Source organism: Balaenoptera borealis, assembly GCF_965194805.1.
Source record: "Balaenoptera borealis genome assembly, chromosome: 16".
Classification (NCBI taxonomy): domain Eukaryota; kingdom Metazoa; phylum Chordata; class Mammalia; order Artiodactyla; family Balaenopteridae; genus Balaenoptera; species Balaenoptera borealis.
The window spans coordinates 48,707,468-48,729,508 of record NC_138872.1 but is presented as its reverse complement, the minus strand read 5'-3'; the positions used below and the strand labels follow the sequence as shown (position 1 = coordinate 48,729,508).

General features: G+C 41.9%; 1 protein-coding gene across 8 annotated transcripts in view; it reads right to left on the bottom strand.

The window, feature by feature from the left end:
• DZANK1 (double zinc ribbon and ankyrin repeat domains 1) overlaps window positions 1-22,041 on the bottom strand; it is a 72,682-nt gene that overhangs the window by 21,502 nt on the left and 29,139 nt on the right. For all 8 annotated transcript variants that reach the window (XM_082359564.1, XM_082359563.1, XM_082359566.1 and 5 more), the window contains 3 exons: window positions 13,890-13,982; window positions 6,416-6,580; window positions 4,863-5,070 (listed from right to left, as the gene is read on the bottom strand). In XM_082359564.1, the coding sequence (XP_082215690.1) occupies window positions 4,863-5,070; window positions 6,416-6,580; window positions 13,890-13,982 (466 nt within the window). The remainder of the gene's footprint in view (window positions 1-4,862; window positions 5,071-6,415; window positions 6,581-13,889; window positions 13,983-22,041) is intronic.

Sequence of the window (22,041 nt, the reverse complement as noted above, 5' to 3'; positions counted from 1 at the left end):
TTCAAAGCAGCCATTGTAAACATATCCAAAGAACTAAAAGAAACAATGCATGAAGAAGTAAAAGAAGGTGCCTCATGAAATACAGAATATCAATACATAGAAATTATATATAAAGAGAACCAAATAGATATTGTGTAGCAGAAAAGCACAATGACTGAAATTAAAAATTCACTAGAGAGACTCAGAAGTTAATTTGAACTGGCAAAAGAAAGAATTAGCAAATTGAGAAACAGATCAACAGATATTATGCAATGCAAAAAACAGAGAGAAAAAAAGAATGAAGAAAAATGAACAGAGCCTAAGAAACCTGCAGGAAACTATCAAGCATACCAACATATGCATAATGAGAATCCCAGAAGAGGGGACAGAGCAAAATGCAGAACAAATATTTGAAGAAATAATGGCCCCAAACTTCCCTAATTTGATGAAAGGCATGAATTTACACATCCAAGCAGCTCAACAAATTCCAAGTAGGGTCCACACCAAAAGACGCACTTTTAAGAGATAAAAACAGAGAATCTTGAGAGCAGCAGGAGAGAAGTGACTCATCACATACAAGGGATCTGCAAGAGATTAACAGCAGATTTCTCACCAGAAATCATGGAGGCCAGAAGACAGTGGGATATCATATTCAAAGCGCTCAAAGGAAAAAAAAACCTGTCAACCAAGAATCCTATTCCAAGAAGTTATCTTTCAAAAATGAAGGCAAAATGAAGACATTACCAGACACTAAAAACCTGAGGGAAGTCATTGCTAGCAGACCACCCTATAAGAAACACTAAAGAAAGTTCTTCAGGCTCAAAGCAAATGACTCCAGACAGTAATGTGAATCCATACACACAAAAAAACAAAGAGCACTGACAAAGTAACCATGTAACTATAAAAGATATTATAAATGACTATTTATTTTCTTCTCCTAACAAATATAAAAATATATTGCATAAAATAATATGTATATAGGTGTAGTATTTGTCCTATAACATATAGAAATGTAAGATCTTGGCCAGTAACAGCACAAAAGAGGTGGACAGGAGCAAAGCTTGATTGGGCTAAGGAAACGGCTCCAGATGGTAACTCAAATTCACAGGAGTAAACAAAGACAACTAGAAATGGGAAGAAAGGAGGCTAATATAACAAAAGCCATAAATATATAACACAGTTGACGCGTGAACAACACAGGGGTTATGGGCACCAACCCTCATGCAGTTAAAAATCTTTATATAACTTTAGAGTTGGCCCTCCGTATCCATGGTCCCACATCCGTGCACTCAACCAACTGTGGATCATGTAGTACTGAAGTAAGCATACAGTGAAAAAAAATACCCCACATATAAATAGACACACACAGTTCAAACCCATGTTGCTCAAGGGTCAACTGTAGTTCTTTCTTCTTTCAGCATTTTTAAAAGACATAAGGTTATATAAAATAATAAATATAACAGTGTTTTGTTGGGCTTGCAACATATTTAGATGTAATATATATATGTAGGCATTGTTGTTATATATACCTGTAAAACCAGGAAGAAAGAACAGAGCTATATAGGAGTAGCATTTCTCTGTTACACTGGAATTAAATTACTATAAATCTGAAACATATTCTGATAAGATGTGTAAGGTAAGGGGCTTCCCTGGTGGTGCAGTGGTTAAGAATCTGCCTGTTAATGCAGGGGACACGGGTTCAAGCCCTGGTCCGGGAAGATCCCACACGCCGAGGAGCAACTAAGCCTGTGTGCAACAACTACTGAGCCTGGGCTCTAGAGCCCACGAGCCACAACTACTGAAGCTGCATGCCACAACTACTGAAGCCCACACCCCTAGAGCCCGTGGTCCACAACAAGAGAAGCCACCACGATGAGAAGCCCGCACACCACAATGAAACGTGGCCCCCGCTCGCCACAACTAGAGAAAGCCCGCACATAGCAACGAAGACCCAATGCAGCCAAAAATAAAATAAATAAAAATTAAAAAAAAAAAGATGTATAATGTAAGCTCTAGAGCAACAACTAAGGGAATAAGATGGTATGGAAAAACCTGAACGAACTTTTTGGCCAACCCAATATATAGGGGAAAAAACCCATTAAACATTCAAATCTTACATTAGAAAATATGCAACACAAAAGCAAGCAGTAAAGGAAGAATACAGGAACAAAAAGACACAAACATTTAGAAAAGAATGAGTAAAATGGAAGACACAAATCCAACTTTATCAATAACATTAAATGTGAATGAATTTAACAACCCAATCAAAAAACAAAGATTTTAGACACTTTAGATCCAAAGATACAAACAGATTAAAAGTAAAAAATATGGAAATATATATATATCATGCAAACAGCAACCACAAGAAAGCTGGACTGGCTATACTAATACCAGACAAAATAGATTTTAAGACCAAATAAAATGTTACTAGATAAAAATAGGGACATTTTATAATGAAAAAGGGTATCATGAAGGTATAACAATTATAAACAATTATAAGTATGTACCTAATAACAGATAACCAAAATACATGAAGCAAAAACTGAGGGAAATGATGGGAGAAATAGACAACTCAGCAATAATGGTTGGACACTTTAATACCCTATTTTCAAAATGGATAGAACAACTAGGCAGAAGGTCAGCAAGAAATAGAACACTTGAACAGCACTCTAAACTAGCAGGACCTAATGGACATCTACAGAATATTCCACCCCCAAGAGAATATATATTCTTCTCAAGGGCACATGGAACATTCTCCAGGATAGATCATATGTTAGGCCATGTCAAGCCTCAATAAATTTAAAAGGGTTAAAATCATACAAAATATGTTTCTGATCACAATATGATCAGAAACATACTAGAATGAAACTAGAAATCAATAACAGACAGAAATTTGGGGAACTCACAAATATTTGGAAATTAAATAATTCTTAAACAACCAGTGGGTCAAAGAAGAAACCACAGGGGAAACTAGAAAATTCATTGTTGAAAGAAAATGAAGATACAACACCAAAACTTATGGGATGCAGTGAAAGCAGCACTCACAGGGAAATTTATAGTTGTAAATGCCTACATTAAAGAAGAAGAAAGGTCTCAAATCAAGACCTGAACCCCACGAAATAAATAAATAAATAATTTCACCTAAAAAGAAAAAGACCTGAACCTTTGAACTTGAGAAACTAGAAAAAGAGCAAACTCCACCTAAAGCAAGAAGAAATAAGGAAATAATGAAGATTAGAGTGGAAATTAACGAAAGACAGAACAGAAAAGCAATACAAAAAATCAACAAAACCCAAAGTTGGTTCTTGAAAAGAGATCAGCAAAATCGGCAAATCTTTGTCTAGACTCACCAAGAAAAACAGAAGTGACTCAAATTGCTAGAATCAGAAATTAAATAGGGGATATTACCACCAACCTTATTGAAATAAAAAGGATTATAAAGGGATACTATGGACAACTGGATGCTAATAAATCAGGTAACGCAGATGAAATGATGCTCAGCATCATTAGTCATCAGGGAAACACTGATCAAAACCATAATGAGGGCTTCCCTGGTGGCGCAGTGGTTGAGAATCTGCCTGCCAATGCAGGGGACACGGGTTTGAGCCCTGGTCTGGGAAGATCCCACATGCCGCGGAGCAACTAGGCCCGTGAGCCACAACTACTGAGCCTGCGTGTCTGGAGCCTATGCTCCGCAACAAGAGAGGCCGCGATAATGAGAGGCCGGCGCACCGCGATGAAGAGTGGCCCCCGCTTGCCGCAACTAGAGAAAGCCCTCGCACAGAAACGAAGACCCAACACAGCCATAAATAAATAAATAATAAAGGAATTCCTTTAAAAAAAAAAACAAACCATAATGAGACACTGCTCCACACCCACGAGGATGCTTGTAATGAAAAAGTCAGATAATAACAAGTGCTGATAAAGATGTGGAAAAATCGGTACCCTCATACACTGCCAGTCAGAATGTAAAATAGTGCAGCCACGTTGGAAAACAGTCCAGAAGTTCCTCAGAAAGTTAAACATGTTACCACTGGACCCAGCAATTGCACTCCTATGTACATACCCAAGAGAAATGAAAACATACGCCACAGAAAAATTTCTACGTCAATGTTCAGAGCACCATTATTCTTAACAGTCAAACCTGTTCGCACACACACACACACACACACACACACACAAAGCTGGACACAACTCAAATGTCTATTACTGATGAACATACAAACAAATGTCATACATCCACACAGTAGAATATCACTGAGCTATTAAAAAAAAAAGAATGAAGTACTGAAAACATGTTACATGGACAAAACTTGAAAACATCATACTAAGTGAAAGAAGCCAGTCACAAAAGACCATATTCTATGCTTCCACTTATATGTCCAGAATAAGCAAATCCATAAAGACAGAAAGTAGATGAGTGATCGTTACACCCTTGGGAGGGGGATGTACAGGGTTTACTTCTGGGGGGATGAAAAGGTTCTAGAAATGCAGCGGTGATGGTTGTACTGCGCATGTACTAAATGCCACTGAATTGTACCCTTTAAAATGGTTAAGATGGTGAATTTTATGTCATGTGAATTTTGCCACAATAGAAAAAGATATTATGGCAGCCAGCAGTAACGACGCAGACTAAGCACATTTCTGTGTTAGTAGTACACATTCTTATGTGTGACTTCATTTACCAACGTGACAACGGGGCTAAGAGTCAAAACATGCTAAAAGTTTAAGGAAGTGCTATTATTCACACAAAGCAAAATTACTTGAAAAAAGAAAAATAAAGGCACTTCTTGTACATAAAAATGAATCAAAAGGAAGATAAAAAATGGAATTTTCTTTCAGGGAAAGAGTGGGTTCCCTTCTGAGAGGAGAGGGTGTCTCACCTCTCCCTGGGCTGACGGCTGTGAGGAGAGGTTTATGGTCACTCATTTTCTCCTGCCTCTGCTTCTGAGAAGCCATTTCCAGTTCTTTTTTTGCCAGGAGGGTCCCAGATGGGTAGAACAGGCCAGTGGTCTGTGTGCCCACATCCTTCTTAGGCCCAGCATCAGGCTTGGGCAAAGGAACATTTAGGGGCTGCCAGGCAGATCGAGGCTGTATGAGCAAGGCAGAAAACATAAAAAAAAACAAACAAAAAACAAAAAAACAAAAACTATAATGTAAATTAATTAATTCTCCATTTTATCACAGAAAACAATTCTAATCAGGAGTAAAAGTATCTCCAAAACACTGTACTTCGAACTAAAAGGGGTTTTCAGGCCTTGCCTCACCTTCTTTGCTTGTTTTTCCCAGCAACTCCCAGCCTGAGCCATGAAGCCAGCCCCACCCCTTGTCCACTGACTGTCTCAAATTCGGCAAATCAACTGATGCTCCCTGTCCTGCCGCCTGAGGTCTGGAAATCTATCCTCTCAGCTCTACAATCCAGAGGAGCATAGACTTTACTACCCATCCACACTCAACTACTGGGCACCAACATCTTCTCTGAGACACTCTCCTGCATCTGGGCCTGGGGACCTGAGAGGACCACCATGTAAGGATGTGTACGTTGCACACTGCACAAAAGCATTGCATCTAAAGGGGTAATATTCACATAGTGGACATTGTATGTTTGCATATTTATTAGGACAATTTTTATGGTAAAGAAAATGTCTAACAAAATTAGTAAATTACAATCAATTTCCAACAGATGGCAGTCAATTGTCTTGAGAAAAAAAACACCATGTCTCATTTGCACAAAGGTGCCACCTCGGTTATTGGCAGTCCCGCGATCTGTAAGTGTTTTCATTTGGGTTAAGAAACCATGAACTCCCTAAAATGAATGCAAAGTTGCTGAGTGCACGTGCATTCTCTCTAACAATCATCAATCTTCAAATTCTTCTAATGAAGAGATTTGAAGAATCTAAAGAAGAGAAGAAACCCGAAAAGTCTTTCTGTAGCTTAGACAAATTCATAAAAATCTAACACAAAGTTGGTTACAGATTAAGTCCTTCTGAAAATAACCTTGTGAGATTTTCCTCAAATATGCCCAGCTGTTATAAGTGGCGAAAGCAATTTTACGAACCCAATATAAGTTTTCTAAAATATAGAAGAGCAGGGGGAAAGTTCTTGGCGTGCTACATAAGAAATTCACGAGACGAGAGTACATTCTATCCCATGTATTCTAAAGCTCCCTAATGACATTACATATTACCTTGCACACGCAGTTAGACCTCGATTTACTACAGATAAATGCATATTTACATCTTTGAATTCTGAAGAAATCACTCGAGTGTTTAAAACATAACGTGGTTGAAGTTATTTACACACCCAGTTGAAAGTCCACGAGAAAGGTCTAAGTGTTTCGGCTCTCTTCCCCCGGGTTGGCCCACAGGGTGGAGAACACAAATTCAGAGTCACAACCCCTTCCTGGGTCCAGTTCTTAGTACCATGGAGGCCTCACCTCAGCAAAAGGGCCACGTTCTCCAGCAGCCGGAGCCAAGCTGTTCTCCACACTAGGTCTTGCCAAGGACTTCACGTAAATACCACAGGAGCCACAGAATCGTGCAGATGGGTGATTGCTGGCTCCACATTTATAACAAACGGAGGAGCAAGTTGCAACGCCAGGCTAGAGGATAGAAAATACTTTTATATTTTCATGAATATCAGAGACACAGTTTTCCCATACAAATTACGCCCATACCGTACAATCTGCCGCCATCCAAAGAACACAGGCCCATACCCTCTGACCCTGTAATTCTACCTTCTAGAATTTATCCTACAGATGGACAAATTCACAAAGAAGTATATTCAAGACCATTCCCTGCAGGATTGTGGTTTTAGAGGAAATAACTGGAAACAGCCCTAAACGTCCAGCACCAGGGGGATGGTCTAAACGCGCCACGGGACATACAGACAGCAGAAAAAATGAGGAGGTTACTAACGAGATACACGGCTAGGAGCAAAGAACCGGGTCTGTGTTCATATTAAACTACCAGTTACTTATTAAGGCATCAAATGGCTGAAAGAAGACCTCAGAAAGTGGGTAACAGGGATTACTTCTGGGGGTAGGAGCCGTGGGACTAGGACAGGAAGGGAGACTAACCCTTCACACGAAACCTCTTGCATTATTTACATGTGACCCTTACTCCAATAAATAATTTTGAGTGTTTCATTAAAAAGGTAAGCAGACAATTCATAAAAGAAGAAAACACCAGGAGTCAACAGATGAGTGAAAAGGTTTAACCTCAAAAAATGCAGATGAAAACAGCAATGAGAGACCTTCTCAATCTGAGAGAACTAATGATCTCTGTCTGCAGATTCTTAGGGAAATAGGTGCTAGGACCCAAATCCCAAGAAGCGATTTCAGCAAGGCTGTGGAAGGGAGGAGCCTGGCTCTGGGGCGGCCCTGAGGCACAGAGAAGCTGTGTTAAAACCCCCATGGAGGGCTTCCCCGGTGGCGCAGTGGTTGAGAATCTGCCTGCTAATGCAGGGGACACGGGTTCGAGCCCTGGTCTGGGAAGATCCCACATGCCGCGGAGCAACTGGGCTCGTGAGCCGCAACTACTGAGCCTGCGCGTCTGGAGCCCGTGCTCCGCAACAAGAGAGGCCGCGATAGTGAGAGGCCCGCGCACCGCGACGAAGAGTGGTCCCCGCTTGCCACAACTAGAGAAAGCCCTAGCACAGAAACGAAGACCCAACATAGCAATCAATCAATCAATCAATCAATCTTCAAAAAAAAAACCCACGGAGGCTCCCTATCAAACTCAGAAGCAAGCTTCCCCTGCTCGCACGTGGACGGGTGGACACAGGGCCATACAGGCGGGTCAGTACTCCAATCCCCCTCCCAATCCAGAAGAGAAGGAAGCCCCAAACCAGTGCAAACCCTGGAAATACGGTACTTCTGCCCCAAAGAGTAAAACTTTGATGAGCTTCACCAGTGAATGAATTAGAACAAAGAGCATGCGCTCCTTCACGCAAAGTCGATGAAACCGGTGCCTCACATATCTTGAAGCCCCCGTTACCTGGCATGCCAAAGGCAGCGTGCCCACCGCCCTCGCTGCGAGGATGTTACTCGAGAAAAAGCCCGAGGAGCGGGGGCGGCCTGAGGGGTCACGGCTGAGGCTCACCCTCTCTCCTTCGGACTCTGGTTTCCATCTGGAAACGTCAACTTACTTGCCACTCCTGACACAGGAGAAGAAGTATTTTCTTTGGGGGAGGGAGTTGGGATTGTCTCGTGAGACTTTCTGAGACTCCGGCAGGCGGACCTGAACTAGAATCTTTGCTCCCGCTGCTAAACCCCACGGCGGAGCTGGCACGAGGGCGCCCTGGTCGGCTCTGTTTACAGATGACGGAAAGCGAGGCACCGAGGGGCTGAGCCCCAAGATCTGAAGCCAGGCCAGCCGACTCTACTCCATAGCCTGGCTTTCACCCACGACTCCACGCAGCCCCTTCAACACAGTGGCTCCTCGCGGGGGCGCTCCTGCGGCGGGATCTCACTTGGTTACGCGCAGCGCAGTCCGCAGGAGGGCTCAGCACAGGGTCAGGCTCCCCGTGTCAGCTTCCTTCCCACTAGACCTGATTTCCTGAAGGGAAAGGACTCTCATTTCACACTTCTCCCCACAAGCACAGGACCTGGGACACTGGCACCTGGGTGCCATTCAAGTAGTTACTGAATGAATCAATCGATCAATGAATAACTGACTCCATTGATCACGGAATGTGTGCACACATTATAGAAAGTGTTTACTAAGGATAATTTTTCCTCAAAGAAAACTATGCGCCCAGTGTATCCTGTTTTACTTCAGGGACTGCTCTGTTGTCCTAAGACAGACATCTATCCAGAAAGAGGCTACACCAGCTCCCAACATCCACAGATTCTGAGAAAGAAGACCCCTTTTGTATATACTTATCCTCGCCCCATTTATGTGCGATTAAAGGAAGACTCTTTGGGATAAAATCAAAGGAGAAACCCTTTGGAAACTTTTCCTTCAGACTTAAATTTATCCTGCTGTTAAAGCAGGGTTTTGATACAAAACTTGCTAATCTGGGTTTCTAAATACAAAGCCTTCAGACCTTTCATTGAAATGCACAGTGATTCAGTTATACATATATACATTCATACGTATATGTGTGTGTGTATGTACATGTATATATATACATATATATATTCTTTTTTCTCTTAATTTCTTTATAAGCCATACAGTTGTTTAAAACATAAACCACAACATTCTTGAAGGGTTTATGATATATAAAGGTGTAATATGTATAACTGTAACATAAAGGATGGGGGAAAGGATATGAACCTATATAGTTGCAAGATTTCTGTATTTAACCTGATATGGTACAATAATAACTAATTAGACTAAAAAGTTAAAAATGTATATTTTAATCACTAGGGCAACTACTAAAAAATAATGCCAAGAAATACAGCTAAAAAGCCAACAAGAAAATTAAAATATAATTCTAAAAAGTATTCAAAAACCCCCAAAAGGCAAGAAAGTAGGAACAAAGGAAACAAAACAGATGGGAAAACTAAAAATCAATAATCAATAATAAAATGGTAGCTCAAAAACCAAACATATCAATAATTATATTAACCTTTGATGGACAAAACATTCCACTTAAAAGGCAGAAATTATCACAATGGATTTTTTTTTTTAAAAAAGGAAAAACAAAAAAAAACAAAATTAAAAAATTTTTAAAATAAAAAGGAAAAACAACTATATGGAAGCCACAGACAAGGTCCAACTATATAGGCTGAAAGTAAATACATAGATAAAAATATTCCACGTAAATAATAAAAAAGAAGGCTGGAGTGGTTCTGTATCAATATAGGATGAAACAAGTTTAGGGGAAAAAATGTATTACAAGAGATAAAGAGGGAAATTTCATAACGATAAAGGTTAGATTCACCAGGAAGACATAACAATAAAAAATGTTTCTGTGCTTAACAAAATACATGATGCAAAAAGTGACAGAATTAAAGACAGAAGTAAACAATTCCAGAATCATTGTTGGAGGTTTTAATACCCATTTCTCAGCATTTATCAGAACAATTAGAATATGATCAGCAAAGACATATAAGATCTGTGCAACATTACACTTTGACTTCATTGATATTTATAGAATACCCACAATGACAGAACACACTTTTAAGTGCAGCTGGTACGTTTTCCAGGTTAGACTATATACTGGGCCACAAAACAATTTTCATTGACTGAAAATAACTCAAATCATACAGGGTATGTTCTCTGACTATAATGGAATAAAATTATAAATGAGTTACAATAAGATAAGGGAAACCCCATATATTTGGAAATTAAACAATCAACCTATAAATAAATCATAGGTCAAAGGAGAAATCACAAGGGATGTTAGAAAATATACTTTAATAAAATTTTAATAAAACTAAACTGAATTATAATAAAAATACAACTTATATAAATTTGTGGAATATTGCTAAAGAAGTTCTTAGAGATAAATCTGTAGTCTCTTTTTAAAAAGAAGAAAAATTTTAAATCAAAGATTTGAATTCTCACCTTAAGAAATCAGAAAAAGAATATTAAATAAAATCTAAAACAAAGAGAAGAAAGGAAACAATAAAGAGCAAAATTGCAAAAAAAGAAACCAAAAAATAGAGAAAAATCAATGAACCAGAAGCTAGTTCTCTGAAAAGATCAATAAAAGTTTTAAGTCTCTATGGGACTTCCCTGGTGGTGCAGTGGTTAAGAATCCACCTGCCAATGCAGGGGACATGGGTTCGAGCCATGGTCTGGGAAGATCCCACATGCCAAGGAGCAACTAAGCCCATGTGCCACAACTACTGAGCCTGTGCTCTAGAGCTTGTGAGCCACAACTACTGAGCCCGTGTGCCACAACTACTGAAGCCTGTGCACCTAGAGCCCGTGCTCCACAACAAGAGAAGCCACCACAACAAGAAGCCCATGCACTGCAACGAAGAGTAGCCCCCCTCGCCGCAACTAGAGAAAGCCCACATGCAATGAAGACCCAGCACAGCCAAAAATAAATAAATTAATTAATTAAAAAAAAGTATAAGTCTCTAGCTGGAGAGAGAGACAGAAAAAGCGAGAAAAGGCAGGAGAGAGGATGAGAGAGAGAGAGAGGAAACTGAGAACACAAATTACAAACATCTGGAATGAAAGAGGCAGTCGTACTACAGATCCTACAGACATTAAAATGGTAAAGAGGGGATGTCATGAAAAAATGCCTGATAATACCAAGTGTTGGTGACAATGCAGAGAAACTGGAACCTCCATATCTCACTGGTAGGAATGTAAAACGGTATAGACACTTTGGGAAAAAAGTACGGCAACATCTTATAAAATTAAAGAGGAACTTGGAACCAGCAATCCCAGTCCTATGTATTTACCCAAGAGAAATGAAAACTACGTCCACACACAAACTTGCATGTGGAATGTTCACAGCAGCATTATTCACAATAGCCTGAAACTGGAAACAACCCAAGTGCCTGTTAACTGGTGAATGGATGAATTCGTCATATTATATCCATACGGTGGAATAGTACTCAATGATCAAAAATTTTTTTAAATTAACACATACAACATGAATGAACCTCGAAACATTATGGTAAGTGAAGAAAATCAAACACACACACACAAGAGCTACATACTTCCTTAAAAGGCAATGCCACAGTGTCCAAAGGGATGAGTATTTTCTGGGGCTGGTGATTATGGGAGGGGCTCAGCTGCCAAGGAACATGAGGAAACTTTCTATGGTAACAGGACTGTTCGGTATCTTTACGGCGGTGGTGGTTTAAATGACTGTATATAACTACCAACAGTCATTAACCTGTAAAATTAAAATAGGTGAGTTTTCTTGCTTATAAATAATAACCTCTATAAGACTTGGAACAGAAAGAGTTCCTTAAAATCAGCTAGTCTTAGACTGTCAGTAATTAGACACAGCATTAACAGATACCTTGGGGAATTCCCTGGCCATCTAGTGGTTAAGACTCTGCGCTTCCACAGCAGCGGTGCACGGGTCCCATCCCTGGTCGGGGAACTAAGATCCCACAAGCCACGCGGTGTGGCCAATAAAAAATAAAATAAAAAAAAAGATATCTTGGCCAACCTTCCTGTTAAGGGGTGAATTGTTGTAAATCAACAATTAAAAAGAAAAATTTAAATAAAAAGCAGAGAAAAGAAGTTACAAGTATATGAAAAACAAAGATTTTTTTTAAAGGTAAATTGTGTCTCCTCCAAAGAGGAGTCCTAACCCCAGCACCTGGGGTTAAAATTTTTCTTAAAAAAATGTGACATTATTTGGAAATAGGGTCTTTACAGAGGTAATCAAGTTATTATGAAATGAGGTCATTAGGGGGGGCCCTCATCCAGTATGACTGGTGTCCTTATAAAAAAGGGAGACAGAGAGACACACACCCAGAGGGAAGAGGGTGTGAAGTCATACAGGGAGAAGGCGGCCAGGTGACTGGGGTGATGCACTCCACAGGGAGGTGGAGAGAGTTCCTTCCCTAGAGCGTCATGGGCGACAGGGCTCTGGCAGCACCTTGATTCTGGACTTCAGGTGCCCAAAACTGTGAGACGATGAAATTCTGCTGTTTCCAGCCACTCGGTTTGCGGTACTTTGTGTTGGCGGCCCCGAGATCGCAACCCCCTGCCTGCTGATACTAACGTGCTGACTACACTGATCATCACATGCTCGTCCAGCTTCCCAAGTAATTGCTCCGAGATGAGAACAAACCCCCCAAACAGAGAGAAATATTATACAACGGCCCCAAGGAAGCAAGTATTTTTCTTCTAAATTGGCTAGTAAATGCCGACTTCTTCATGGGAGTGTTAGGCCAGGGCAAGAGTCACCAGGAAGTAATTTTAAACTTCATCAGAACATTTTATAAACATAAAACAGATCAGCTACACGGAACCTACTCACTATATTTAAATTCCTTCATTTTAAACACTCAAGCTAGGCTGGCAGGAAACCCAACGATGGGTGCCCACCATGCGCTCAATTTCAAAACACAGCAGGCACACTGTGCGATTGAGTCTCTTTTTGATTAAAGCCTCATTTCACTTAAGTGCTGAAAACTAACTTATTTTTTTTTTTAATTAATTAATTTATTTATTTATGGCTGTGTTGGGTCTTTGTTTCTGTGCGAGGGCTTTCTCTAGTTGCGGCAAGCGGGGACCACTCTTCATGGCGGTGCGCGGGCCTCTCACGATCGTGGCCTCTCTTGTTGCGGAGCACAGGCTCCAGACGTGCAGGCTCAGTAGTTGTGGCTCACGGGCCCAGTTGCTCAGCGGCATGTGGGATCTTCCCAGACCAGGGCTCGAACCCGTGTCCCCTGCATTGGCAGGCAGATTCTCAACCACTGCGCCACCAGGGAAGCCCAAACTCACTTATTTTTGTTTAAAATACTACCTATAGTTGTTACCAGCACTTGTACTTTGCAACTTGCTTTCCTAGGATCCGGGATTTGGGACTTGACATGTAGTATAAAATCAGTATGTGTACATTTTGCTTATTGATATGCTGTGATCTGAGGGAATCTGAAATGTTTTACCAAAATAAAGTTTAAATTTTTTCTTACAAAAACAAAAAAACACAGCAGGCACAGTCCACACAGACGTGCCTGCCTGTGAGTGAAATGTGAACGGCCCCAACCCCACTGGCTGCCGCCAGCCTTCCATGCAGTCAGTAAATGAAATTGTAAGGAATTGCTGACTTGATTGAATCACGCTGAAGACTTTGAAAACAGTTTTGTACTGGTGAACACAGAAATGTTGCTTTCACTTTACCATGAGCAGCTTCTTTTGGTCTCTCCCCTCTCCTCCCCTACAAACTTCCTCTCCCCTCTGCAGACTATATTTCTTATCACTAACACTGAACATTTATCAGCCATTAAAATACAGGACTGGCACATGCAGTCAACCTACCTCTTGTGATGAAGGCAGGGGACCCTCACAGGTGACACAGTATCTCAGGTGAGCAGGGTTCCCTGTGCCACAGGTGCGGCAGATCACTTTCTCCTTGAAAACAGAGAATGAGAAATACGTGTTTCCATGGAGGCTCTCTAATTTCTTCACAGATAAATGTATTCATTTTTCCTGCCAATTCATCTGCATAGTATAGCATACTAGGACAAAAGGGTGTTAATAAAGTGGAATAATATAAGAGGTACATTATCTACCACCATGATGATTAGCAGTCGATATTCTGATGATTTCATGATCTAAAACTTATCTTTCAAAATAACTTACATGGAACACAAGTTTGAATACACACACACACACACACACACACACACACACACACAATGCAAAAAGGGAAACCATACGTAGCTACACTGATTTGAAGTGGCATCTGTAGGTTGATTCAAGTTTAAGGTTTTTTGTTTTTTTTAAAAATAAATTTATTTATTTATTTATTTAGTTTTGGCTGTTTTGGGTCTTTGTTTCTGTGCGAGGGCTTTCTCCAGTTGCGGCGAGTGGGGGCCACTCTTTACCGGGGTGCGCGGGCCTCTCACTGTCACGGCCTCTCCCATGTTGCGGAGCACAGGCTCCAGATGTGCAGGCTTCAGTAGCTGTGGCTCACGGGCTTAGTTGCTCCGTGGCATGTGGGATCTTCCCAGACCAGGGCTCGAACCCATGTCCCCTGCACTGGCAGGCAGATTCTCAACCACCGTGCCACCAGGGAAGCCCCCAAGTTTAAGGTTTTATTTCAAGGCATGATACTCTGAAAGCCATGAAAGCCAGAATTGAGAAGTTTCATATTTATTTAATCATGCTTTTTATTTCTTTCTCTTATTCAGTATTTAGTATGTAAATTCTTTAAGTCCAATAAATCAAAGTACTGTTCAAAAAAAAAGAAAGAAAGAAATAGGTGTTCCTCTGAGCAAACAGCTGTGCAAGGAAATCATTAAGCAGTCTTTCCAGCCGATCAGCCAGCTAGAGACCCTATACTAACACCCAGACCCTGAAATTGGATTTAGGATTTAGGAATTATTACAACATAAATAGTGTCAGACAAATGAACATAGTTTAGAAAGAAACAAATGCCAAAATGAAAAAACTGAAAAAGAGTATTCATGTGGCCTTAGGAAGGCAAATTGACTATGTTGCACTGCTTCTGAGTTATTATTTTTTTCATTGTGGAAACTGTACTACTCGGTAGGCTCCATCTCCTGGCTTCAACAATAAACAGGAAGGCCCAAGACCAGCAAAAGAGTATATGTTTACAAGTAACCTAGTTCTTGGCCTGGGGTCTACCCCACGGGGCTTTATATTAAATATGAATTTAGATTTGCTCTGTAGTTTCTCACTTAGAAATGGAAAAGTAAAAAGACCGTCTTAGAAAATGGGTCATAAGTTCAACCTTCTGAGTCAGGAACCTGGGGATAAGTTGCAATACAGAAAACAACAAGAGAAAAAGAAAAGATGGTTAACACAGCCTAGCCAGAGTTCAGCCATGGGAGGTTGGTAACTAACATCTGTTTAGTCACTGGACTATTCTGCAGAGTCCCCCTGTCCTTTCCAAGTCTTCCTCAAGTCCCACTTACGTAAAAGACCCCAAGGTCTTCCTAGGAACCAAAGCCAGCTCGGGAAACCACAGTTCCCAGCCCAGAGAACGCCTCACTGCTCCTCAAAATGGCAGAGAACCATAGACTTGCTCTCCGTGGGTCCTGACACTCCCTGGTTCCAGCTTTCTTCCCAGTTGCTTAAGGTCCCCAAAGCGTAATCTGCAATCATCAGAGCTTTTCTGTGAGATTTAAGGCAGTGATCTTCCTGATCTGGTAGAATCCACTGAGAAGTGAAACAAATTTCCTGTCCCTCAGTTAAAATACAGTGAGATCAAACGAAAATAATCCATCTGTTTGGTGCAGGAAATATTCTAGAAAGAGAAAACTATAAACTAAGTAAAACTGCTTACTTATTAAGTCCAACGGCCTCAATTTGCAGGGCCCACAATCTAAAACTAGTATGTCCTGGGACTTCCCTGGTGGCTCAGAAGATAAGACTCCACACACCCAATGCAGGAGGCCCAGGTTCGATCCCTGGTCAGGGAACTAGATCCCACGTGCATGCCGCAACTAAGACTTCGCATGCCGCAACTATGACTTTGCATGCCACAACTAAGGAGCCCACGTGCTGCAACTAAGATCTGGTGCAACCCAATAAATAAATAAATAAATAAATAAATAAATGGGTAAACTTTTAAAAAATAAAAAAATAAATAAAACTAGTATGTCCTCCATAGCTGCCATTTGTGTATGCGTGTGTGTGTGTGTGTGTGTGTGTGTGTGTCTGTGGTGAGAGCACCTGGAATCTACTCTCTTAGCAAATTTCCAGTATACAAAGAAGGATATGTTAATTAGCTTGACTGAAATAATCATTTCACTCTGTATATGTATATCAAAACATCACCACCTTAAAGATGAAATTTTTATGAAAATAAATAAATAAATAAATAATGAAAACTTGCATGATAGGGGTTTCCTTGGCGGCTCAGTGGTTAAGAATCCGCCTGCCAATGCAGGGGATATGGGCTCGAGACCTGGTCCGGGAAGATGCCACATGCCACGGAGCATCTAAGCCTGTGTGCCACAACTACTGAGCCCGCATGCCACAACTACTGAAGCCCGCATGCCTAGAGCCCGTGCTCCACAACAAGAGAAGCCACCACAGTGAGAAGCCCATGCACTGCAACAAAGTGTAGCCCCTGCTCACTGAAACTAGAGAAAGTCTGCACATAGCAACAAAGACCCGATGCAGCCTAAAATAAATAAATTTATTAAAAGAAAAAACAACTAGCATGACATAACTCTGCCCAATCCAAACTAACTCTGCCCAATCCCAATACTGCCTTGCAAAACTCTCTTTAAACAGAGTGAAGTAAGTCAGAAAGAGAAAAACAAGTATCGTATATTAATGCATATATGTGGAACCTAGAAAAATGGTACAGATGAACCGGTTTGCAGGGCAGAAATAGAGATACAGACATAGAGAACAAACGTATGGACACCAAGGGGGGGAAAGCAGCGGGGGTGGTGGTGGTGGTGTGATGAATTGGGAGATTGGGATTGACATATATACATATATTAACATGTATAAAATAGATAAGTAATAAGAACCTGCTGTATAAAAAAATAAAGTAAAATTCAAAAAAAATTTTTTTTGAATTTAATAATCTTTGTTTTTTAGAGCAGTTTAAGGTCCATGTCAAAACTGAGCAGACATTACAGGGAGTTCCCATATACACCCCTGTCCACACACACAACCCCCCACTATGAACATCCCGCACCAGATGGTGCATTTGTCACAACCAATGAACCTACAGCGGCACATCCTCGTCTCCCAAAGTTCACAGTTTACCTTAGGCTGCATTCCTGCCAAATTCTCTTTAAAATCGCCCAACCGCAGTACTGAAACCCTATAAATACCCTTCCCCATCTTCTCTCTTCTGAGATGCTGCTAAGATGGTCAAAGTGGTGGTTTATCTCACTGTATTAGGTCCAGTAAGCACAGCCTTCTTGGTCGACAGGCTTTCCTCATGGTTTCTGGGGTGGCTTTTTGACACCACGTGGCTCACTTCTTGAAGAGCAGTGACCATGACCCACAGATAAAAACCTTGTATCACAATCACTACATCATAGATTCATGCATGTCCGTAGGGACGATGTGGGACTCAGGCCACCACCAGACAGCCTTAATGAGGAGCCTAAACATTTACAACAAGCACTTTACAAAAAGCCAATACCCTCATTTGCTGCCTCACCCACAGCATTGGCAACACAATGACCAGCTGAACGGTTCCAAGCAATTTCGTGGACCTGGCTTAGTCACTGGGGTAAAACTTTTCCTTACAAAGCAGCTGGAAGATGAGAACAATTTTCTAATCTCCCAAATGATAAGCTTTAATTGACACAAACCAGTAGGTAGTGGCAAACTTAATCTCAAAGCGGATTTTGTAAGATGCCAAGGTCAACTTGACACAGAGCTGTGGTTACACTGTCATTAGCCCTGAATCATTGGGCGAGGGGCTGGGGTCTCATAGGAGGTACCTGTGCCCTTGCTGTGTGAGTCACCAGATCTCTTTCAGAGTAATGACTTCACGAGGATCCCAGCCCTAAGCCTCACAGATTCCAGGAACCCCAGACACAAGGGGAGTCCTGGAGGTAAAACATGTGTTGCTAGTTAGAGCCAGAAGGAAGCTGAAGGTCTCTTTCTAAAAGAGTTCATGTGTTCTGGTGAAAGGGGAGATGCTGACATTAGTTTTCAACTGTAGAAAACGGCCAAAGGGATGCCTTTGTTTTTTGTAAAAGAGAGAAAGAGGGCTTCCCTGGTGGCACAGTGGTTGAGAATCTGCCTGCCAACGCAGGGGACACGGGTTCGAGCCCTGGTCTGGGAAGATCCCACATGCTGCGGAGCAACTGGGCCCGTGAGCCACAACTACTGAGCCTGCGCATCTGGAGCTTGTGCTCTGCAACAAGAGAGGCTGCGACAGTGAGAGGCCCACGCACCGCGATGAAGAGTGGCCCCCGCTTGCCGCAACTAGAGAAAGCCCTTGCGCAGAAACGAAGACCCAACACAGGCAAAAATTAAATAAATAAAAATTAAAAAAAAAAAAAAAAAAAAAGAGAGAAAGAAAGAAAGAACGAAAGAGGGACTTGCCTGGTGGCGCAGTGGTTAAGAATCCACCTGCCAATGCAGGGAACACAAGTTCGAGCCCTGGTCTGGGAAGATCCCACATGCCGTGGAGCAACTAAGCCTGTGAGCCACAACTACTAAGCCTGCACTCTAGAGCCCGCGAGCCACAACTACTGAAGCCCGTGTGCCTAGAGCCTGTGCTCTGCAACAAGGAGAAGCCACCACAATGGAAGCCCGCGCACTGCAACGAAGAGTAGCCCCCACTCTCCGCAACTAGAGAAAGCCCGTGGGCAGCAACGAAGACCCAACACAGCCATAAATAAATAAATAAATAAATAAATAAATTTATTAAAAAAAAAAAAAAGAAAGAAAAGGGAGGGAGGGAGGGAGGCAGGAAGAGGTAAACAAACAAAACCAAATATAAATGTGTGAATATACATAAATATGTTTCTGTGCATCTAGAAAAATACATAGAAGGACACTCACTAAGCTGCTGTCATTGGTTATTTCAGGGGCTAGAAATAGAGGTGGGGGGCTTCCCTGGTGGCACAGTGGTTAAGAATCCGCCTGCCAATGCAGGGGACACGGGTTCGATCCCTGGTCAGGGAAGATCCCACATGCCACGGAGCAACTAAGCCCGTGCGCCACAACTACTGAAGCCCGTGCGCCTAGAGCCCGTGCTCCACAACAAGAGAAGCCACCGCAATGAGAAGCCCGCGCACCGCAACAAGGAATAGCCCCTGCACGCCACAACTAGAGAAAGTCCATACACAGCAGCAAAGACCCAACGCAGCCAAAAACAAAAATAAATAAAATAAAATTAAAAAAAAAAAAAGAAAAAAAAAGAAATAGAGGTGGGGTGGGGAAATTACACACTTCATTGTGTATCTTTGGACTATTTCACGTGTTACTGAAAATTAGAAAATTTTAAAAAACATAAAATCCTCTCCTATTCTGAAATACAGGCCAGAGGATAAAAGAAGAAACTCCTGCTACTATATCTTCTAATCCTGGCAGTAGAAAAAAGTATCTGATGCAGCAAAATTCCTCAGCGTTGACAAGGGCTTTACATCAACACGAGAGAAGCCTGCCACAGTGGGTGGGTCTGTCTGCATCACAGCAGGAAGAGGCCCAATGGTGCTTTGTGCACTTTGTGGAGTGAGATGGAGACCAATCTAGAAATGGGAGGGAGGCATCAACTGGCCTTGCTGGCACTTTGGGGAGGGAAGGCACGCTGGCTTCCGTGAGCAGCTTACACAGGTGTTCCCACTGACCTTAGAGGAGGCTCTCTGGGTGAGAATGTGATCTAAAAATCTGTCGCCCTTGTAACATCTGGGAAAGCCACTGGGATGAAGATTTCCAACCAGGGTCCTTCTGTGTGTAGCAGCAATACTGAATGTCCTGTCGTAAAAATCAGGCATTTCCCACCAGATCAGATGTTACGGTGACAAAGGTGTCTCTAAAAATCAAGTCTGATTAAAAGCCATCCTTGCTTTTAACCCTCCATATGGCAAATGCCTGCGCCTCCTACAACTTCTGTTCAGATGACACCCCCTCTTCAAAGCTGTCCCTGGCCCTGGCCCCCGACAAGAGCTGACGAATCCTCCTCTGTGCCCCCTGCCACCACGGCAAGCGGGGGCCCAGATCACTGGGGCAGTGGGTGCAGGGGTCACAGCCCGGGCAATGCAGTGAGCAGAGCCCTAGAGGGTGGTCCGGGAAGCAGCAGCTGGTAAAGCCACATCAAAAGGTGCCTTTGAGAAAGCTCCTCAGTACCTGAGGGCTGGCACGGGAGGGGCAAGGTGGAACCCAGAGAAACTGGGTGAACCTGAAGGAAGGTTCATGGCTGCACCTTGGTGAGGGACACCAGCTGCCTGGGGACCTTGCTCCTTCCTCAGGCTCCTTCCCCTAATCATCCCTGTTCAGTGACCCTAGAGCAGGTGTCCAGCGACTGCTTCTCAGGCTCACACCACTCCCTGTGCCACCTGGTACTGCTGGGAGCTCAGACTTATTCCAGTAAATTCTTAGGGTGCAGAATGTATTGTGTACGTGGTAAAGTACACAAAAAAGAAGAGGATGGAGTGCCAAGAGTGACCCAAATGCTTTGGTAAAAGCAGCACAACTAAAGCAGTATAACTAATAGTATAAGACGTACAGCTGTTGAAGTCATGTCTTTATTAAAAACAATAGTAAATCGTATGAGTCCAATGTTAAAACAGACAAAACACCAGGGAAAAAAACACCGTGCCAACAGAAATGGTCATGAGATTCTCACTTCTGGAGATAATGATAAATGTACCCTAAATCATTATTTCCTAAGATCTTGAGAAAGTTAATGTTTCAGAGAGCCCTTTATTGAAGCTGTGCCTATTTGAGGCATTTTTAGCTAATGTGAAGCTTGGGTACTCAGTAATTTCATGATTCCCTTTGAAAACTCAACATCAGAAGTCAAATAGGCTTGATTTTCTAAATTTCATCTTTGAATTATCAGTTGATTTCTTCATTATAAGGTATATGTTCTGCCTTTGGCCCATTGATAGAGTAGAAATCAGTTTCAAGTGATTGTCTCTCTCTCATCAAAACTGTACTTTAAAAAGGGGTCACTCTCAGGAATAAAGACGCAGACGTAGAGAATGGACTTGAGGACATGGAGAGGGGGAAGGGTAAGCTGGGACGAAGTGAGAGAGTAGCACTGACATATATACACTACCAAATGTAAAATAGATAGCTAGTGGGAAGCAGCTGCACAGCACAGGGAGATCAGCTCGGTGCTTTGTGACCACCCAGAGGGATGGGATAGGGAGGGGGGGTGGGAGGGAGATGCAAGAGGGAGGGGATATGGGGATATATGTATGCATATAGCTGATTCACTTTGTTATACAGCAGAAACTAACACAATATTGTAAAGCAATTATACCCCAATAGAGATGTTAAAAAAAAAGAGAGAAGGCAAAAAAAAAAAAAAAAAAAAAAAAAGGGGGTCACTCCTGGATTTGACGCTCCTAATCACTATAGAAGTCCTACGTTTATCATCAACAGAGGACTTACTTATACCTTTGTACCCCCTGTCTTTCCACAACATGGGAAGAACTCTGGGTTTCAAATGCTGAAGGTGGCATGAAATATACTGAACTTGGCTCTCAGCCAACACTTACCCCTATTCCTCCTGTTTTGAATGGTTCAAAGGGTTGGAAATGATATTATCTTCAAATACCCCGGATAATGTAAATATTAGTGAGAACAGGTGCTGCTGTGATTGACAGAACAGCCAAAATCATGGTGACTTAAACAAGAGAGAAGCTGTTGTCTCACTCTCATGTATAAGAAGTTTGGAGACAGGCCTCCAGGGCTGCATGGTGGCTTCCTGCAGTGACTTCTAAAGTTTCTTAAGATTGAAAATAGTCATCAAACAAAAAGATTAGTAAATTTTCATCTACCTGACTTT